The sequence below is a fragment of the Glycine soja genome, chromosome 8, assembly GCF_004193775.1.
Source record: "Glycine soja cultivar W05 chromosome 8, ASM419377v2, whole genome shotgun sequence".
Taxonomy (NCBI): domain Eukaryota; kingdom Viridiplantae; phylum Streptophyta; class Magnoliopsida; order Fabales; family Fabaceae; genus Glycine; species Glycine soja.
The window spans coordinates 21,195,971-21,215,117 of NC_041009.1; the positions used below are offsets into that span (position 1 = coordinate 21,195,971).

Consider the following 19,147-nt stretch of genomic DNA (forward strand, 5'->3'; position numbering starts at 1 on the left):
TTTCACGGATTATGTTAGGGACTTACCCATAAAGAGAGCAACTTTATTAGACATTTAACTGCTAACCCAAAGAAATTAAAAAAAATGCAAAAATTCAATGTAACCACAACAATCATCAATGAAAGTTACAGATAGAAGTGAATGCACCGTAAAAGTTGCAGGAAGCACACACAATCGATGGAACAGAAAAGCAACGGTCATAGTATAATGTGTTGTTTCTCTTGCCAATTTCCATACGCTCACAAGTTTGTGAAACCTTTTCCTTCAAGCTAAAATTAGTGAATTTTATTTTGTTTTGGCTCGAATAAAAATCACTAGCTTGGCAAAATCCAGAAGTTGATGGGGGTTCAAGAATGCCATGCCAGGGCAACAGATGAAGCTATGTTGGCAAAGCATGCTTGAGAGAATGAGACTAATCACAAAAGAAAAATATTTTGGTCGTTCGTTGCCAATGGAGGCGAAAAGGGGAGACAAACCGCAGTGTTTCGAGAAGCCTTATTGCTTATTGAGAAATGAGAAATGAGAACTGAGGTTGGTGCATTCCCACTTCGCCATACACATGCAGCAGATGAATTTATTCTGCCCATTTAATTGATCAAATACTCAGTGAAATTGGGGTATAAACTTCTCTACATGCCATTTCATATTAGTAGATCTTGCAATATAGAATATGGTGTGGAAAGCTTGCTTCAGCATTCTGCCCACAAATAAGCAATTGGAAAACGCTTGGTCCTTGTGTCCTATTGTTCTTTCTGGTGTTGCAAATTTCAACTTCAATAAAATTATCTCACATTTATTTAGTAGGCTTTAAAAGAAGCATAAATACTCTCTTCTCAAATACTGTATTGTTAAACATAAAAGGCACACAATCTCTTGAGTTTTAGGATAGATTTAATTTCTCCGAGATCAAGTTCTTTAAGACTCAACAACAATTTTCTCCGAGAACCAACATAGCATTTTAATTAACTTGTCTAAGAAACACGAGATAATTACAAAAGCAAACAGATTCACGTTTCACATGCCCACATAAACACATAGATAGATGATTCTTTTTCTAAGCCGTCTCGCCTCCTTCAAAATCAGAACCCTAACCAACCTAAGCCCTCTCGCCTCTGATCCTGCGAGCAAGCTGAATATCCTTAGGCATAATGGTAACCCTCTTTGCATGAATCGCGCAAAGGTTAGTGTCCTCGAACAACCCAACGAGGTAGGCCTCAGCAGCTTCCTGAAGCGCAGAAACGGCGCTACTCTGAAAACGCAAATCGGTCTTGAAGTCCTGCGCGATTTCCCTCACGAGTCTCTGAAACGGAAGCTTCCTGATGAGAAGCTCGGTGCTCTTCTGATACTTTCTGATTTCCCTCAGCGCCACGGTTCCCGGCCTGAAGCGGTGGGGCTTCTTCACTCCTCCGGTCGCGGGAGCGGACTTCCGGGCGGCCTTGGTCGCCAACTGCTTACGTGGCGCCTTGCCGCCGGTGGACTTGCGAGCAGTTTGCTTAGTTCGAGCCATGTCGAAGTGAGACCGTAGTCAAGAAAGTGAAAGAGGGTTTTTTTTTTCTCGGGAAAGTGAAGGAAAAGAAAATTCGAAGGTGTGAGTGGGAAAGTGGGATTTGGTGGATATATAACGTGGAAATTTTTGGGGAAGGGAATGGCGCGGGAATTTGTGAAAAAGGTTTTTGGAAGATGATGAGAAGGGAAAAGCATGGCCGTTGATGGGAAGGAAAATCAGCGGTTGCTCGTGAGGTAAAGTAAGGGCACACGGATCACAATCCATGCCACTAGAAAGTAACCAATAGGGTTTTTTTGTCTCGTTAACAACGATTTTGGCGTTGAGTATTGAGAGGCAAAGTTCTCGGAAATAACTTTGTTATTCTTTAAGGACTTGTTTGGTTAAAAAGAAAGGAAGAGAAAAGAAACAGGTGGGATACAAAGAAAAAATATAGGTGATATAGTTTATAAGATTTGTGAAAATATCATTTTATCCTTACAAGCTTAATATGTTTTTTCTCTTTTTTTAATTGTGGATCCAATAGTTGATAAGATTTGTAAAAATATCATTTTATCCTAATTTTGATAGACTCCATTATGGTGTCTTCATCTTTTTGTTTGTGAATTTTTATGTCTTTGTATTTGTATTTTTCAACAAAAGAAGTCATAAAATTGATTGTGCTTCTATCAACAAAAATAACATTGGTATAACAATTGTCAGCAAAAAAAATAGCATCGAGAGTGAACAAATTATAACCTTAAAAGCACAACACCAAATAAAAAGTCATATCAAATTTGTAACGGCTTCAAAAAATGAAATTAATTTCAACACTGTCAATGAACAGATCGAACCAACCACGTTGAGTTATTTCTATCAACAAACCACCGATGGCATTCAAATCCAACGACGGAAAAAATGGATCTCGACAAGAAGAAATCATTATATAGATGAAAATCACTTTTCAAAAAGACCTGTGCGAACGAAGATAGGGAGGATGGGAGAAAGCAAGAACGAGTAGTAAAGTAAAATATTGAATTTCTTTGCAAATCTTCTCATCTAAATGGGGAAATATGCACATGAGGGTCCCATGCGATTTTCAAAAAAAAAAAAGTTGCCTATCTTTGCACAACCAAACCAAAGATATGAGTTGACTTTGGTACCTTTCCTTTCTCTTTTTAGATATTTAGGTGCAACCAAACAAATGCTTATACTTATTCATTAATTATAGTTTTCCTAATTTATGCTTTAAAATGACAGGTTTTGTAAGATGTATTATTTATGTGGTAATAAATTTTTTATAGAAAATAATTACTTATTTTCATAGAAATAAAAAAAAAATCTGAAATAAGTATAAGTTTAATACTTTAGTATAAATATTATTAAGGATTTAAATATGTTCTTATCCTTCGAAAATGTATCATATTTGATATTAGTCCATGGAAGAAAAAAAATCTTTGAATTTCATCACAAAAATTTAGAAATACTAGTGACATGGGAAAATATATGTAGGAAGAATGAAGAGGGTGGGCTACGGGTTAAGAATGTAAGGACTTTTTAATTTGGCGTTACTAGAAAATAAAGGTGGTTAATGAAGGGAAAATGACAAATTTAATTTCTAATATAGAGTAATCAAGTGTAAGTATGAGATGAAAGATGGAAGACAGAAAAATAAAGGCATAGGGTGCTTTAGGTGGTGGATAAACATAAACTTTATGGAGGAGGATTGCTACTTACATCAAAGTTAGCTATCGAACAATATTCGTAGAAAGGTAAGGGAGACAAGGTTATGTAAAAGGTTCATATAATTATAAATGATTTAGGTGGTTGACAATATGGGATAAGAGTATGGAAATAAAGATGGTTGTTTTAGTGATAACAAAAGCTATTGGGTGAGTTGGAAGTCACATTAAAGAATACATTTTTTAGAGAATGGGAGCAGCATGGGTGGGAGCAAAAAGTAGAGAAATCAAGTATTTTTTCAATCAAGTCAACATATTAAGTAATTGTGTTTAAACTCAAGGAACATGCATAGGAGTTTTTCAACATGCCGTGGGTGAAAAGTGTACCTCCAAAAGGTACAAATAGTTATATGGAAGCTTCATTTGGATATAATATCATCCCTTCAAAACCATGGACAAGGAAAATGTAATTGACCATAGTTAAGAAGGAATGTGATAAAGAAGTAGAATGTTCAACACATTTGTTTTTTGAATGTGTAGTCTCAGCTAAAATATGGATGACATGTTTTAGTTGGTGAGGAATTACCATAGTTCTACATAAGGATGTACATACAAAAATCCTACAATTTTATGGGGGTTCTTAGATTGTGAAGGGGCAAGAAAATGTATTTGAAAGTCAAAGTGGTTGGCTTGTAATTCCTTTTTTTTTTTACATCAAGTGTTATATATGAGGAATAGCTAATTGAGATAATCAAGATCCATTATTGGTGATGGAATAATGCTAATGGTGGGTTGAATTATCATCTCTTTGGTTGAATGGTGGGTCCTAAATCATGCTCGGGGATTAAATGAAAACATATGGATTGACAAGATTTATTGAACAAATCATGTCTGACAGACAACTATGACACCTTACCACAACGTACAGTGTGACATTAGCACGTTCAACAAAAAGTATAAGTTTTTATTGGTCTATTTGGTACAAATGACACTATTTCACTCTAGTTCACTTTGATTTTTTTACCAATTCAATGGTTTCAATATTGAGTCAAAGACATATCCAATCGAAAAATTAAATCAAGTTCGTTATAGGGTAAAATTTTGATCAAACTGATTAAATTAGTCAGTTTGAGTTAAGTTTCAAAACATTACTTTTATGGAATAAAATAATATATCTATTGAATAAAATAACTTCATTCTTTCTTTTGTTATTAATAATTGTTAGCTAGGAATTTCTATTTTGATGCAAAGCTAGTTTTTAGCCAAGATTTTTTTTATCGGCTTTTAGTCAAAATTGTATTACAAGGATTTTAAACATACCAATCACATTAACAAGTGATGTGAATTTGCATTTAGGGTTGAGTTCAAATTCTTTCTTTCTTTCCTCATTTGTGCTTTTACATGACTATCAAGAGAAAAAGAACGAAAACATATGAATTAAGAAGGCAATGGTAGGAAAGTTAGCAACTTAGTATATGTAATCTACCAAATAATATTTTTTAAGGGACACCAAAGAATGTTTTAATAACACTGAAGTGCATATTAATTATCATCAAAACGGAGGAGTTAGTGATTATAACATGTGTAAAAAAACAAAAATAAATTTATAATGACAACATTTGTAAGAATTAAAAAATACATAACTAGTTTATAAATAAAAACTATGACAACAATATTTGTAAAATCCAAAAAATTGAATTACCTTACGAGTAGTGAAACATTAGTGTATCTTCTAAAATGTAGCACATTTGCCAATCACCATTTACCCTTTATAATATATAAGGACATCCATGATAAATTTTTATAGAGTAAATTACACAAACTTTTCTTGATATTTAAATTTATTACACTTGATATCCCTCTGTCTTAAAACATTACTTTTAGTCCTATCTCTGTAATAGCTTTTGATATTTTTTTAAAAGAGTAAATTACACCTACACCTCCTGTATTTTTCTCAAATTGCACCTGATACCCTTTATTTTTTATATTACTTTTACCCCCATTTAATCAACGTCGTTAACTAATGTCATTTGAAATATGTGAGTAGACGAAATTGTCCTAACATCTTTGTTACACTTGCACCCCTGTGTCTTTCTCAAATTGCACCCAATACCTCTTCATTTTTTTTACATTACTTTTACCCCCCTTCTGTTAACATTGCTAACTAATCTCAATTGAAATATGTGAGCAGACGAAATTGTCCTAACATCTTTGTTAAATACTCAATAACAAATTAACAATTGACCCTGTGAGTAGACCTTTCTTAAGGCAATAAATTGTTTTCCTATAACATTTGACTCTTACTTTATTGTTGCTAATATTTGGAGAAGAAGCAGCTTTTGATTGAGACATTATATCAAACATCTAGCCATCAAAAATAAATATTTCAAAGAAAGCAGTTAAAAACACAAATGCAAGAGCAAAACACTAAAATTTGAAGCAAATGATCATATCCAATCAATGAGCATTATTGGTAACACATCCAACAAAAATGCAACAGCCAAACGACCCAACACGCACAAAAAAATTGAACTAAAAGAAGAAGAAGAAGAAGAAGGAAGGATGTTAGCACATGCGTATCAATAAGGTGGGTTCACGTCCAACAAAAAGTTGGGTTCATATCCAATTAGAGGAAAAAGAAAAAGAAGGAAGAATGTTAAAATATTTTCAGGTTGAAAATAGTGTCATGTTTTTTATGAAGTTAAGAGGAAAAAAATGAAGGTATTTTAGACATGAATTTTCATTAAAAGTCATGTGATCAACATGTGTCTACCTTCTATTAAATTATTAAACAATGTTTAGGAGGGAGGGAGTCTAAGTGTAATATGAGCTAAACAATTAAGGAGTTTTTTGTTGGGTACAAAAAAGAAGGGGTGTCAAGTGTAATTTGGAAAAAACACAGGAGATTGCGACTGTGAGAAAAAATATAAGGGTATTTTAGACAAAAATTTTAATTAAAAGTCATGATACCAATATGTGTCTATTTTCTGTTAAATTACTAAATGGTGTTTAGGAGGGAATGGGTCTGGGTGTAATGTGAACTAAACAATTCAGGGGTTTTTTGTAGGGTGCAAAAAATGAGGAATTTCGGGTGCAATTTGAAAAAAACATAGGGGGTGTGAGTATAATTTACTCTTTTTAATAAAGGAAAACAAATAAAATTAAACTTTATGGTAATCTGAATTTGCCCCTCTCAATTAGCATGGTCAGATTAAGTTTAATCCTTCTCCATTGCACCTCACTCCCATCGTCATCTCTAACCTCATGAATTAGCAGCGGCGATGGAGATGGAGATGGAGATGGATGCTAGTTTTGCGACTATGGAGCGAAGGCGGTGAGATCGGAAGAGAGAAGCGTTATATCTAAAGAGCGGAAGCACCTATGCAAGAAGGAGATGAGATATGAAGAGAGAGGTGTTAGATCTGAAGAACCGCCATGGACGCACGTTGTAATCAAATTGAAAACAAACTGCCCAAATCCTTGTTTGCAAGCAAAAATATTAAATGTGGTTGATATTTATGCAAAAATGTTATCTAATGTGAAGTTCATTCTAGAGAAGCGGTTGAAGACACATTGAAGGTTCTGGAGATGATGATTGCTGTGGAAACACAATTTGTCTTTGAGGTCGAAGACACATTCAAGGCCCTTGCTTGAGTAGTTTGGGACCTAGTACAAAATATTTGGATGCTCGTTGAAATTTGTGACCAACAAGGATCCCAAGCTTGCAAAGTGTTTGGTGTTATCGGGGTTATCCTTTGTTACCAGCTCGACCTATGATCCTTTGGATAAATTTACATTCATCTTGGTCATAGTTGTTTTTAGTTGGTTCATATAAAATTATGGAAATTTCTTGATTTAATTCATTTGATTCTATGTTAGTTTGTGCTGAAGAGTTTTATTATAGTTTGATACTTTTATTTAAAGATCTTGATGTGTAATTATTTGATTTGAAGTGGAAAATTGTGATTAAAAGCAAAAATTTGAGGTGTTGATAAATTTGAAATTCATAGAATGCTTGGTGTTCTTGAAGTGTTCTTCAAGTTCTGAAAATAATCCTATGTGTGAACGTTAATTTTGTTTCTCAAGAAACCAATGTTATGTCAAATAAAAGAGATGATGACATTTTTGAAAAAAAAAGTTCATGTGCCAATAACATGACCTTTTCCCTTAACATCTTTTATATCTAACATGCTTAAGGGAATCTAGTGTAACAAACAAAAAAATTAAGAATTTTTTTTTTGTAAGATTCTAATATGAATCTAGTGTAATAATTGTAAACCTCAAAAGTAATATGTATAATTTACTCATTTTTTATCATTTTGTTTATTTTCTTATTAGTACATTATAGTGTAAAGTCATGTTATTTAAGGAGAAAATGACAATAGAAAATTAAAATTTTTGTTGTCTAATCTTCAATTATGGACTAAAATTTTACATTAGTATAATGTACTAATAAAATGAAGATCAGATTAAAGTTACAATTTTTAAAAAAAATTTATGAACTAAAATTAAAAATTAAAATAACATGTCAGAAATTACAATTTAGTCAAGAAAAAATGAATGTACATGGAGAAGGACTTGCCGATTAATTTGATTTTTTTCTTCATAAAAAAACAAATGTTACAACAAAATTCATTAAAAAAATAATACTCCATAATTGCACAACTCATCTTTTACTATAGGAGTACGAAACAGACGACGACGGTTTAATCTCTGCATTGTGTCGTTTAACCCATCTTCCGTAACGCATCCGTACGACTTTGGGCGTTAGGCACAAAACCCCGTTTCACCGACCAATCACGTTCGTTCCAACCTACCGACGCTCGCGTGAATCCTTTTTCGTTTTCGGGTATCGAAAACGAAGAAGAAGCATAGAGAACCAAAACGCGACGCAATTGCACTTTTTCTTCTTCTTTCGCAGCTCAGAATCGCTCAAACAATGACAGAGGATAGCAGCGTTAGGGTTTCTTCTTCCGACAAAACCTCCGCGGCCAACGATGCTTCGCAGACGCGGCAGAGGTAAAGTCTCCTTCACTGTAATGCCTTCCTTTTCGTGTTTTTTGCAAATTAAGTGAAATTGGTTTGAATTTTGTTTGGTGTCGATTCTATTGATTTATTTATAGTTCTCCTTTGTTTTTATTTGGTGCATGGAATTGTGATTATTTGTTTGGTGTAGTGCTTGAGATTTTAGAATTAGGGTTACATTGGCATCCGAGCTGAATGGTGTTGTGTGATCCATGTAGCTGATCTCAGCTATTGGAACAAGAAGTTGTTGTTGGTTTATTGATATGTGATGGAAATGCTAAACAAATTTGTCTCTGACGGATTTGGTGTGTGTTTTGGTTTCTGTGTAGAAAGAAGAGAAAGTGGGATCAACCGGCGGAGTCATTGATGCCAGTTGGGATGGCAGTTCCTGGAGCACTCCCTTTGAGCAATGCCGTGTCTCTTGGAGGGGTTGCATTTCCTGCCATGGCTCCGATGATCTCCGGAGCTCTTTTGAGGAATCCTCTGGCAGCTTCTTCTCAGCTTCCGCAACACACAGTTGCAGCTGCTGTTGCCGCACAAAAATTGAATCAAGTGAGTGTGGGATTTCTAATCTCTTATGATGTTTATCATATTTGTCGGTGCCCTTTCTTGATTAAACTGCTATGCCAATATTTTATTTTTTTGGTTTTGGGGAAGTTGAGTGTGTAGTTGTTAAATGAAATTTTATCCTAGGATTTGTAATATGGGAATGGTAGGGAGATCTTTGAAGGTGCAATAAACACAATAAAGGGGGATAGAAAAACCAAATCCTTGGTCCAATTAAAAGCAATATTGCAGCATAGAAATTTATAGTGAAAAGTTACAAATATGCAGAAACAAGGATCTGTCTGATGTTTAATTTTCCAGTATTAATAAGACTATGGGTGTGTTTGGGTTACAGTTCCAGTGAAGTTTACCCACACTTTTTCCGATCCATCAGTGTTGTTGCTTCTCTGTTTTGTGCTTTGGAAAGTGCAAACAGATGTTTAGTGCCTTTGAAATGGCAATCACACACTATATGGAAGTCCAAGTAAAGTGCAAGCAGAGATTACCTGAACCTGATTAGTAAGTTATATAAGCAAAATATTTTGGGGGGAGGGGGTTGGAGTTGGAATATAAGTAATACTTATTAGTTAGTTATAACAGTCAGCCATTAGAGAGAGGACAAAAAACCTGGCAAAACAGTGGAGTGCTAGGAATCTTATTTTCCTCCTGGGTTTTTAGATACCCACTGAAGCAAATTTGCATAAACAGAACTAAAATGAAGATACGTTGCAAAGATGTAAACAGAAACAAAATGATAAACAAGAGTTTGAGCATTCAAATATATATTGGTTTTGCCGAAAATGAGCCTACATCTAGTCTCCAGTTGAAAACCAGAGATTTTACTGAAGCTGAGTTGTATTTCTTCAACCTTACTCTTTCCATTTTAGAATAAGTTATTTCAAAGAAAACTCTCACATTTTTTTTTCTTTGAATAATGTATTTTATTATACAGATGAGAGCCACTTTGTTTCTGTTCTGATGCGACAATGTTTTTCCCTTCCGAGCTCTGATAACATGGTATAATCTAAATATATGGTGAAGAGAGTATTTCTCAGAGAATTCTCCACATTTCTTCAATTCATGTTTTGCACTATTTGGTGATCAAAATCACTTATAAATAGTTATGTAATGCCATTAAGTGCAGTAGAACACCTTTTTCACTGGACATTGTACACCCTTGTCCATTCATGTGGAACTTTGTGTCACAGGGACTGTGTACTAATATTATGGAATTGATGAGAAGACTATTGAGCTTAGCTCTACTGAGTTACACTTAAAGTGATCTTCTCTAGACTTAATCCTCTTGGAACTTGCTCTATCACGAGTTCTTGATGTCAAAACTTTAGAAATTCTGCAAATTTAATTTTGCAGTTTGATAATAACATGATTTGGTTGATCTTGAAACTTTTTAGGCTGGTTCTATTTAAGATCAAATATATTTTCAAATTATAAGTTTTTAGCTTGTACCCATTATCGCAATTTTTAATTTAGCCTGATTCATTTGTACTTCTCAGAGTCAATGCTCATACATAGGTTTTCAGAGTGGGTTTTGGGATGTGGGGTGAAATCAGTGACTATATTTTTGTCCTTTGTTATCATCAATATACTATCTCATTGATTATATATATATATATATATATATATATATATATATATATATATATATATATATATATTATTTCATTTTATGTGATAGTGTATGTTTTGAGAAATGCGTGTTCTGCGCATGTCACACACTCATATGTATTCTATTCTTTTTCTTCTAGTTTCCTTAGAATAATTGCTTAAGAGTAGATGGATGCTGTATAACCTGTCTAATTAGTAAGCTTTTATCTACCTAGATATTTTGCAGTATGCTTATGATGCCTTTTTCCACTACACTTTACATTTTTTTTATTATGGATTGCTTTTGTATATGTTAAATAATATTTCAAATTTCAAGTTCCATATCTTAATTGTGAGATGAATTTTCTTGTAGCAAAAGATCCAAGATGAATTAATAATTGCTCGAGAAATTGTCATAAATGATGCAGAGTCTTCTGTTCGCTACAAGTTGACAAAACGCCAGACACAAGAGGAGGTGAATTATGTACAATCAGTTCTACAATCTATTAACATCAAACTCTTAATTTTTATCTTTAATGATGGATCTTCTTCTTCATGCAGATCCAGAGGTGCACTGGTGCCATAGTTATAACTAGGTTTGTTGGTCATTTAAGGATTTATAAAATCCTTTTGGTGTTTTCTATACTCCTGTATGTAATGTATATCCTGAATTTTTCCATAGGGGGAAGTATCGGCTACCTAATGCGCCACATGATGGAGGGAAGCCGCTGTATCTTCACATCTCTGCAGGAGCTCATGTAAAAGCTGCTGCTTGATTTCATATAGCATGATGATTGGGTTAAATAATTGAATTTCATTAGATATTTTGTGTAATTCTTTGTTTTGATACTAAGTAAACAGTTATTACTTTATAGATTGGAAAGCTTTGAGAAGTCAAAAGAAAAATAATGTCTAATCAAAGGAATTAATGAAATGTCATATGAAAGGGATTGATGGATGTTTGTAACTGAAAATGTTTTCTTATTCTTTAAAAAAGAAGCACATGGCTTGTTTTCTGTTATCACTCATGACACAGTAATACACAAATGATAGTGTTTGTTTTTGGTGAATTATGTAATTTAGTTTTGCTTTTGGTGACATCAAATTTTATTGCAGATAAAAGAGACAGCAGAACGGATTTTAGCTGTTGATCGTGCTGCTGCAATGATTGAAGAAATGCTCAAACAGGAGCAAAATTCACAGTCAATTTCTTCCGCCTCACCTTCTGCTTTGGTTAATATACTGAAGGTAGACATTCATTTATTACTAGCTTATGCACATTGTTGTGATGTGTTAAATGTTAACCACCAAAATTTCTTACTGTATCAGATGCTGAGTACATGCGTGTTTTTGGGCTTTGATGCTGATCCTTCTTTGAACATTGTTGCTCGTATACGTGGACCAAATGTAAGCCCTTCCCTACCCAATTGATTTATCTAGTCACTCTTGGAGGTTGGGTTCATCTATGACCTGATGTGGTTTAGTCTGCCACATTTTATTAGACAATTGCCACAGTCTAGAAGTTTTTTTTGGTCTCTTTTGATTGTGATGTGACCCCTTGGTCATCTGCTGTTTTTGTTTTCATACTATTCTAGTCTTTCACTCACTAGGATTACCTGTGTCTTTGTTCTCAACTTATGATTTGATGGTGCGAAAATACTTGGGTGTTACTAGGAGTACTGATTTTCCAAGAGTTGATTAAGCAATAAAAGGGAGGACTGGGGAGACTGGAGGAGTGTTGTTACAGTTTATGGTTACATGAGAAATACTAGGAACACACTCTTTTAAACACACCCTCTTTTATTTGTTGAAATTTATTGAAAATGACTAAATTTTGTGTGTCTCACATCATATTTAATGATTCTCTCTCTTGATTTTGTAGTTTCAATAATTTTTAACCAATTAGAGAGTGTGTTTCTAGCACTTCTCATGTTTACATATGGCATTGTAATACTTGTTAGGTGCTGAAAGTGATATTCAGATGGATGGAATTGGAAAATGGTTCTTCTGATGACTTTTGAAGCACATTTTGTATGTGAATACTTTAATCCAAGAGACTGGGGTGAAAGTATGTCCACACATACACTCAATCACAAGTCACAAGAACAAATGATGCTTATCAAATATTTCTTTACGAGAATAAAAAAATAGATACTGAACATTCTCTGATTCATGCCGAACACATCAATCATCAATGAGTAAAACAATATTTATCCCCCGCCCCGCCCCCCCCCCCCCCCAAAAAAAACATCTGGACTTGTGCTAAATTGTAGTCTCATCCTACACTTCAGAAATACTTAGCCTGCCTAGGCTAGTATTTTTTTCTTCAATATCGTGCATCACTAATTTTTATTTGTATTTGCTGGATATAATTTTTCTGAAGTTGAGATAATCTAATGTTTCAAGCTTTCTCTGACATCTCCATACGATTGGGAGAAATTGTTTTGGTGTTGGTGGTGGTTTGGATTTGAACGTGCAGGACCAGTATATAAATCACATTATGAATGAAACAGGAGCAACAGTTGTACTGAGAGGACGTGGTTCAGGAAACAATGAATGCTTGAATGGAGAAGGTACCTTTTCATTTCTGTGATCTGGACTTGTTCAGGGCATGATATTTCAGCATAGCTTATGTTTTAATTGTATATGTTTTTTAATCTAGTTATGTTTTTGCTTGCAGATGGACAGCAGCCCCTGCATCTGTTTTTGTCTAGTAACAATGCGAAAAGTCTTGAAGATGCTAAGCTTTTGGCTGAAAATCTTTTGGATACAATCTGTACGGAGTGTGGTGCTTTAAGGTATTTATTTTTATACTAATAGGGGAATGGGATCTGTGGCCAGATGTTTCTCCTCCAGAGTGGAAAATTTCTGAAATTCTGTGCCCTCGTCAGATTTTAGCCCTTGCCGAGAAGAAATTATTTTTTTTCTTTCTAAAAATTCCTAATTTCTTGCATTTGATCATTCATGGAGCATGACACCTACCTTTTGATAATTCAAATTTACAACATACTATTTTCAACATGCAACATACCTTTTTCATTCTTGGATTATTTTTAGCACTTGTGCATTTGCTGTGAACTATTGGTGTATTACTTTGGTTCTATTGAGGAAAAGGGGGCCTAAATAGTAAATTTTTCTCTGTCTGTCCTGGAAAACCATAGACCCTCTTTTTAAAATAAGGGGTTTGACCTCATTTTAAGCTAGATTAGAAAGATATTGATCAGAGACTCAGATGCCTGGTTGTGCACCTGGTGCCTGACAAGAGGTCCTCGCCTCTGTAAACAATTGCTGCTTTAAGGTGCTCTTAGTAATTTGAAAAAATTGATATACTTTAGGATGAGACATAAGTAGAAAATGAATATTCTAGGTTTTGCACAAGTCCTTACTATGAGGGCTAGCCTAACCCTGTATACCCTAGAGGCTAGAGTTGAGTTTCAGGTTGTCACCTAGGAGCTTTTGCCCTCCATTCAGTCCATGCCAGAATCTCATCTAGGGTTGCATAGATTTTTTGTCATGAATGTAGGTTCTCTCTTCCTGCTGCTGTCTTTTTCACTGTCACAGTCACTGTTATAATTATCTTGCTGTCACTATTATTTTGTTTACAATTTGAGTACTTTGGGGTTGCAGGTATTCTTTAATATAGCTGTGCACTTTAATTTGGCAATTTAACTCTGGATTTCGTTGGATGATTCATATATTAAATTTCAAAGTTTTGCTTTATATTGAAATTTAGTTTTAATTTTTTGTGGAACTGAGATTTAGTTTAAGTGGGCAGTTTGTGGGTGGGAAGTTGAGGTCTGATACATCTGATTTGTAGTAGAGCGAATTTCCCCTGCCTTCTGCCATTTCAATGCTTTAAACTACTGTTGTTTGATTATATTTATTGTTGGTACGGTGATAAACTATTTTATGTTGGATTCATATAAGTTTTAGGGAATAACTTATGATTTAACTGTCATAGGGTTTCATCATGTAAGGTTTATAGTGCTGTTCCACCTCCACAGCAGGTATACACTGCTGTTCCACCTCCCCAGCAGGTTTATAGCGGCCCTTCTTTGTTGAAGCAGATTCCTACTGCCATTTCACCCCCACAACAAGTTTATAGCGCTGTTCCACCCCCACAGCAGTTGTTGACTGGAGTTCAGAGTTCTGGAATTGACCTAGAGGCAGGTACTAGCCTAACCTCTAGTTCAATGTCAGCAGCTGGGGTCTTGACACCGGTTCCTCCAGCTTCCTTGGTTGGAGTGACTGGTGTCACTGGTTCCCTCACTTTAGGGACTCCACCACAATCTATAGGACATTTAAGCTCTGGGCCTCAAGCAAACATGATTGGTTATACTCCTCCCCCTTTAGTATCAGGTGGTACTAGCTATATTGGATATGGCGGATTATATCCTCAAGCTACCCCTTTGCAACAAGTTGCCCTTGCCTTGAGACACTCACCTCCTGTCACATCTACAGATGCTCCCACAACATCAGCATCAAATGGAGAATCCAGGCCAACCTCAAGCTCTGATCTTGAAAAGGAGAAACGGCCGCCTCAGAGACGAAAATTTCAAGAATTGCCAGTTGGTTCAAAAGGCACAACAAAACTCAATCAGGTCATTGTATTGTCATTGATAAATTCTTTAAATACATCATTGCATACATCAAGGGAAATATCATTCAAGTCCCTTCATTTAATTGTAGTTTCTAGTAAGCTTGCAAATGAATGAAGGGCTTGGTTTATGGAAATTTAGATTTATTTCTACCTATGCTCTTTGGATTATGATACACTCTTTGAAATTTGAATATTTTATAAAGCATCAAAGCTGGAGTTACCTGCCATCAGGGCTGTAAATGAGGAGCACCATAAAAAATCATTGTCATTCCAAATTGGAGAAATAATTTTTAAGAATCTTGATTTCACTTAAAATAATAGCATACTTTCTAAACAACACAAAACCATCCCAGAAACTCCATTTTTTTTCAAAACCTTAGTTGAGTTGACACCAACTCCTAACATTTTTATGCAGAGGGTTAGACTGCCTTTTTGTCAGTTATATGTAGACAGGTTTGTGGTATGATTATTGTCTCTAAATTGACTTATTTGATAGCAATTAATCCCCCCACTGGTGGGATAGAACTATAGAAGTACTATTTTGTTGATTTTGCCCTTTCACTATTTTTCCTATCTTCTGGGTCTTCTGATTGCAGCATAGGGAATGATTCTTATACTTACATGACGCATGCATTTTGTATGTTCACTTCCAGTTGTATCTTGTATGTTTAGATAAACTTTTGCTATTTGACAAAGAAAAAATGAAATAAATTTAACCACTTGTGGATACTTATCTGGAACAGGGAGCCTTGTTCTTTTATTGTTTTCCTTTGGCTAAAATGTAACTTTTGTTCCTCTATTTTTCCAAATTTGTAATTTTAGTCCTATTTTTTAATTGAGACATTTTGTCTCCCACTTTTAAAAAATCCTTAATTTTAGTTCCCTATTTTTTAATTGAGACATTTTGTTCCCCACTTTTTAATAATCTGCGATTTTAGTCCTCTTTTTCAATTTCAGACTTGACTATGTACCTTTTTAAATAAATTAAGCTTGTTAGTAATTAAATAATTAAAAAAAAATTATCATGTAGATAATAAATAGACACGTGTCTGTTAAGGTTTACAAAGTATATATATCAATGTTTGAAATTAACCACAAAAACTAAAATTGTGAATTTTTTTAAAAGTGGGGGACGTCTTAATTAAAAAATGGGGGACTAAAATGGAAAACTTTTTAAAATGGGGGATGAAATGTCTCAATTAAAAAATAGGAGGACTAAAATCACAAATTTGAAAAAATAAAGGGACGAAAATTACATTTTAGCCTTTTCTTTTTAACTACATTTGTAGCTTTCTATCGATACTTTACCCTCCAGAACTGAATTCTTATAACTTTCTTGAACAAAGAAAAATTAAGTGCAAAACTTTTCTCTCAAACACTGTTGATCTGTGGCTCTGTTCTGATTTAAATATGTTATCTTGTGCTGACTGTTAATGCTTAATATTCCAGGTATTTTCTCTGACCTTCTATGAAGCTAAAAGCCTGACACTGGACCTGTCTGTTGGGCCATTGGTTTGTATGTTTGACAGGGTTTTCAGTTTTGGAGGAGTAGGAGGGTGCTTGTGGCTTCACAGCATATGCCCTGTCCAATCCAAGATGTTATTCTGATATTTTCTTTCATTGGTAAAATTGCTGCAATATATTTTGTGGCATGCTTTTCAGCCATGCCCTCCTCTAGTCCTGCATATATGGACTGTCAATTTCCTGAAGAAAAGGGTTTACCATACCAGCACCAAATTGATGCCAATTCGTTAAATTGAAAAAAAGACAGTTAGAGATAGGAGAAAATATAAAACTAGAACATGAGATATCATAGCAAGGTATAATAAAAAAGGAAAAAATAAAAATTGTTTGTATGGGCAAAGTAAATTAAAAAAGCTCTTTCCCTTGATTGGTTATCCTTTGAAGAGACACTCTTAGAACATCTTACACCACCATTAATTCTTTTATGCTACCAATCAACCCATTGCTCACTAAAATATCCAGTTGTGTGCAAGATTTTTTATCATGATATTTTACATCAATGCTACATTTGGTATTGCTTTTATCATTTGCAGTTCAGTCTTAATTTGACTTTGTAGTTTGGCATGTTGGAACAATTAGTAAAGTATCTGATTCAAAAGTTGTGTTTGGGTTTTTGTTTTCTCCCACTCTAACTCAATTGCAGGGATTGCAACCTCTAAAACCTTATGAACAATCTGACGGTCTGGTTGTGAGGAATATATTAACAATGCCTGCCCCTAAGAAGTTGGTCCCGCCATCATCCAATGGAATGCCACCTCCTCTACTGAGAACCATGCCCCCACCACCTCCGCCTAAATTTTCTGATCCATTTGAAGTTAAAGTACACAACAAGAACAAGACTTTGCTTAAGACAAAATCTGATGCAGTTCCTGGTTAGAATTAAGCCTGCTTTTACTATATTTGGGTCAATGTTCTCTCTATGGAACATTTATCTTTTGTTTTGTCTGACCCTGTAATTTAACTTACAATGCCATCTTTTGTTAAACATCTTTATACTGTTTTTATGTATTTATTTCAGATACATTGGTCAACCTAATGGAATATGGAGAGGAGGATGATGATGATATAGACGATTCTAGTGAGGAATCACTTCCTCATGACACCCGAGCAACTGGGGTTCAAAAGCCTTTCTGGGCTTTATGAGCTACAAAGTGCATATTGGACGTAGATATGTAAATATTTATTTTTTGGGTTGGAACTAGTTCTTGCTGGTTACATACTCTTCTTCCCCGGGGTGGAATGGGAAGCCCTTAGCATGATTTTTGGAGTGAAATAGTTGGTTTAGTAGCATTTTAAAGGTTGTAATTGCTCATTCTCATATGCTTCGCGAGAGTAGATTTGTATGTTGTAATTTTTTGTCCCTATTTGAGTATGCATGTACACTGGTAGTCTCTTTTCAGTGGTTTAGTAGGCCGCTAAAGTAACGATGCTGTGATAAGGAACTGTTTTTTCCTTCTTCCCCCCATTTTTATAGTCAGAACCCTGTTAATTGTTCATCCTGGGCCCCTGGCTGAGTGAAACTAAGCTTCCATGTTAGATTGAACAAGCAATTGCAAAGCTTGTATTATTATTATTATTATTATTATTATTTTTTACGTGGGTTACCTACCATCTTCATACATATCCGCACCCGGTTCAACGATTTAAAAACACAAGTTGTATTGGATGTGATATAAATTGCTCAAAATTCTGTGTATAATCTAAATTTAAGTCATGTGGCAGTGATATATATTTGTTTTTTAATTTGATTTTAACATTAGTGTGGCTGCTCATCTAATGGTCACGAAATCAAAGTTACTGTCAAAGAAATGGTCAGCGGTAGGAATTGAGTTAAATTTACACTGGTGCCAACTGAAGCACCTAGAGCAACAAAGAAGCCAATTCCCCTTGACAATAAATTAAAGCTTAAAAATTAAAAGATAAAATATGCTTTTGGTCCTCCAACTTTTTAATTCTTGGTTTCTGTCCTTTAACTTTTCAAAGATTAGTCTTTCTCTTTATACTTTTTTTTCATCCAATATTTTGGTCCTTGTCATCTATTTTGATTGTTAGTGATGATGTGTTACTATTTTTATTATTATTTTAATGTGAATCTTTTTTGACAGTTAAAAAGATAGAAATTGTTAAGATAACTTTTTTTAGAAACATCCTAAACATATTTTTTTTGGGGGGCGGGGGTGGGTTAGCGGCCAGATTTTGATATGTCCCAAAATTAGATTCAAGCTCAAAACACGCACACTTGTGGACGGGTGGTGGTGGCGGTGGCGGCGCATGTAAACAGTGATGTAGGGGGAAGGGTTGCACGCAATTACAGTGGTGTAAGGAAAGGGGCCGTGCACATTTATGGAGGTGGTAGTGTCTTGTGCGGCACAGTGGTTGGGTTTGGTGGCTGAGGACATGAAGGTGGTGGTGGCTTGGGTTGCATCACTTTGTGTCAAAGATGACATTGTCGTCACTTTGGTTGGAGCACCTCAAGAGAAACAAATTATATACCCCAAAAACAGAAACTTGGAGATTCACTTGGTTCTGAAACCGCAAGAGGTTCAGTTGTTGGTGTTGGGGTCAAATTCGTTGATGAAGGATTGGAAGGTGTTCCAACACGATGAGGGATCTAGTGCAAAATGGAGAGGAAGAAGGGGGCGTGAAGTGGAGTGAGAGAGGAAGAAAGGTGCGTTGTGCAAT

The 19,147-nt window shown here is 34.9% G+C and overlaps 2 protein-coding genes across 5 annotated transcripts; one reads left to right on the forward strand and one right to left on the reverse strand.

The window, feature by feature from the left end:
* Positions 1-830: 830 nt before the first annotated feature.
* On the reverse strand, positions 831-1,607 carry LOC114422702 (histone H3.2). Its single transcript, XM_028389186.1, has one exon. The coding sequence runs from the start codon at positions 1,505-1,507 to the stop codon at positions 1,097-1,099; it is 411 nt and encodes a 136-aa protein (XP_028244987.1). The 5' UTR covers positions 1,508-1,607; the 3' UTR covers positions 831-1,096.
* A 6,238-nt stretch (positions 1,608-7,845) lies between these two features.
* LOC114422703 (protein RIK) lies at positions 7,846-18,069 on the forward strand. 4 transcript variants are annotated; one of them, XM_028389188.1, is made up of 13 exons: positions 7,852-8,184; positions 8,520-8,742; positions 10,715-10,816; positions 10,903-10,937; positions 11,024-11,099; positions 11,458-11,589; positions 11,671-11,748; positions 12,821-12,914; positions 13,022-13,139; positions 14,303-14,511; positions 14,695-14,942; positions 17,109-17,337; positions 17,484-17,872. In XM_028389188.1, the coding sequence occupies exons 1-13, from the start codon at positions 8,105-8,107 to the stop codon at positions 17,606-17,608; spliced, it is 1,749 nt and encodes a 582-aa protein (XP_028244989.1). In that variant the 5' UTR covers positions 7,852-8,104; the 3' UTR covers positions 17,609-17,872. The 4 variants fall into 4 exon arrangements, 3 of the variants coding, with proteins under 3 accessions (XP_028244989.1, XP_028244990.1, XP_028244988.1); XM_028389189.1 differs by having other exon boundaries at positions 14,803-14,942; XR_003668716.1 differs by having other exon boundaries at positions 7,846-8,184; positions 14,303-14,942; positions 16,391-17,337; positions 17,484-18,069.
* Positions 18,070-19,147: the final 1,078 nt, after the last annotated feature.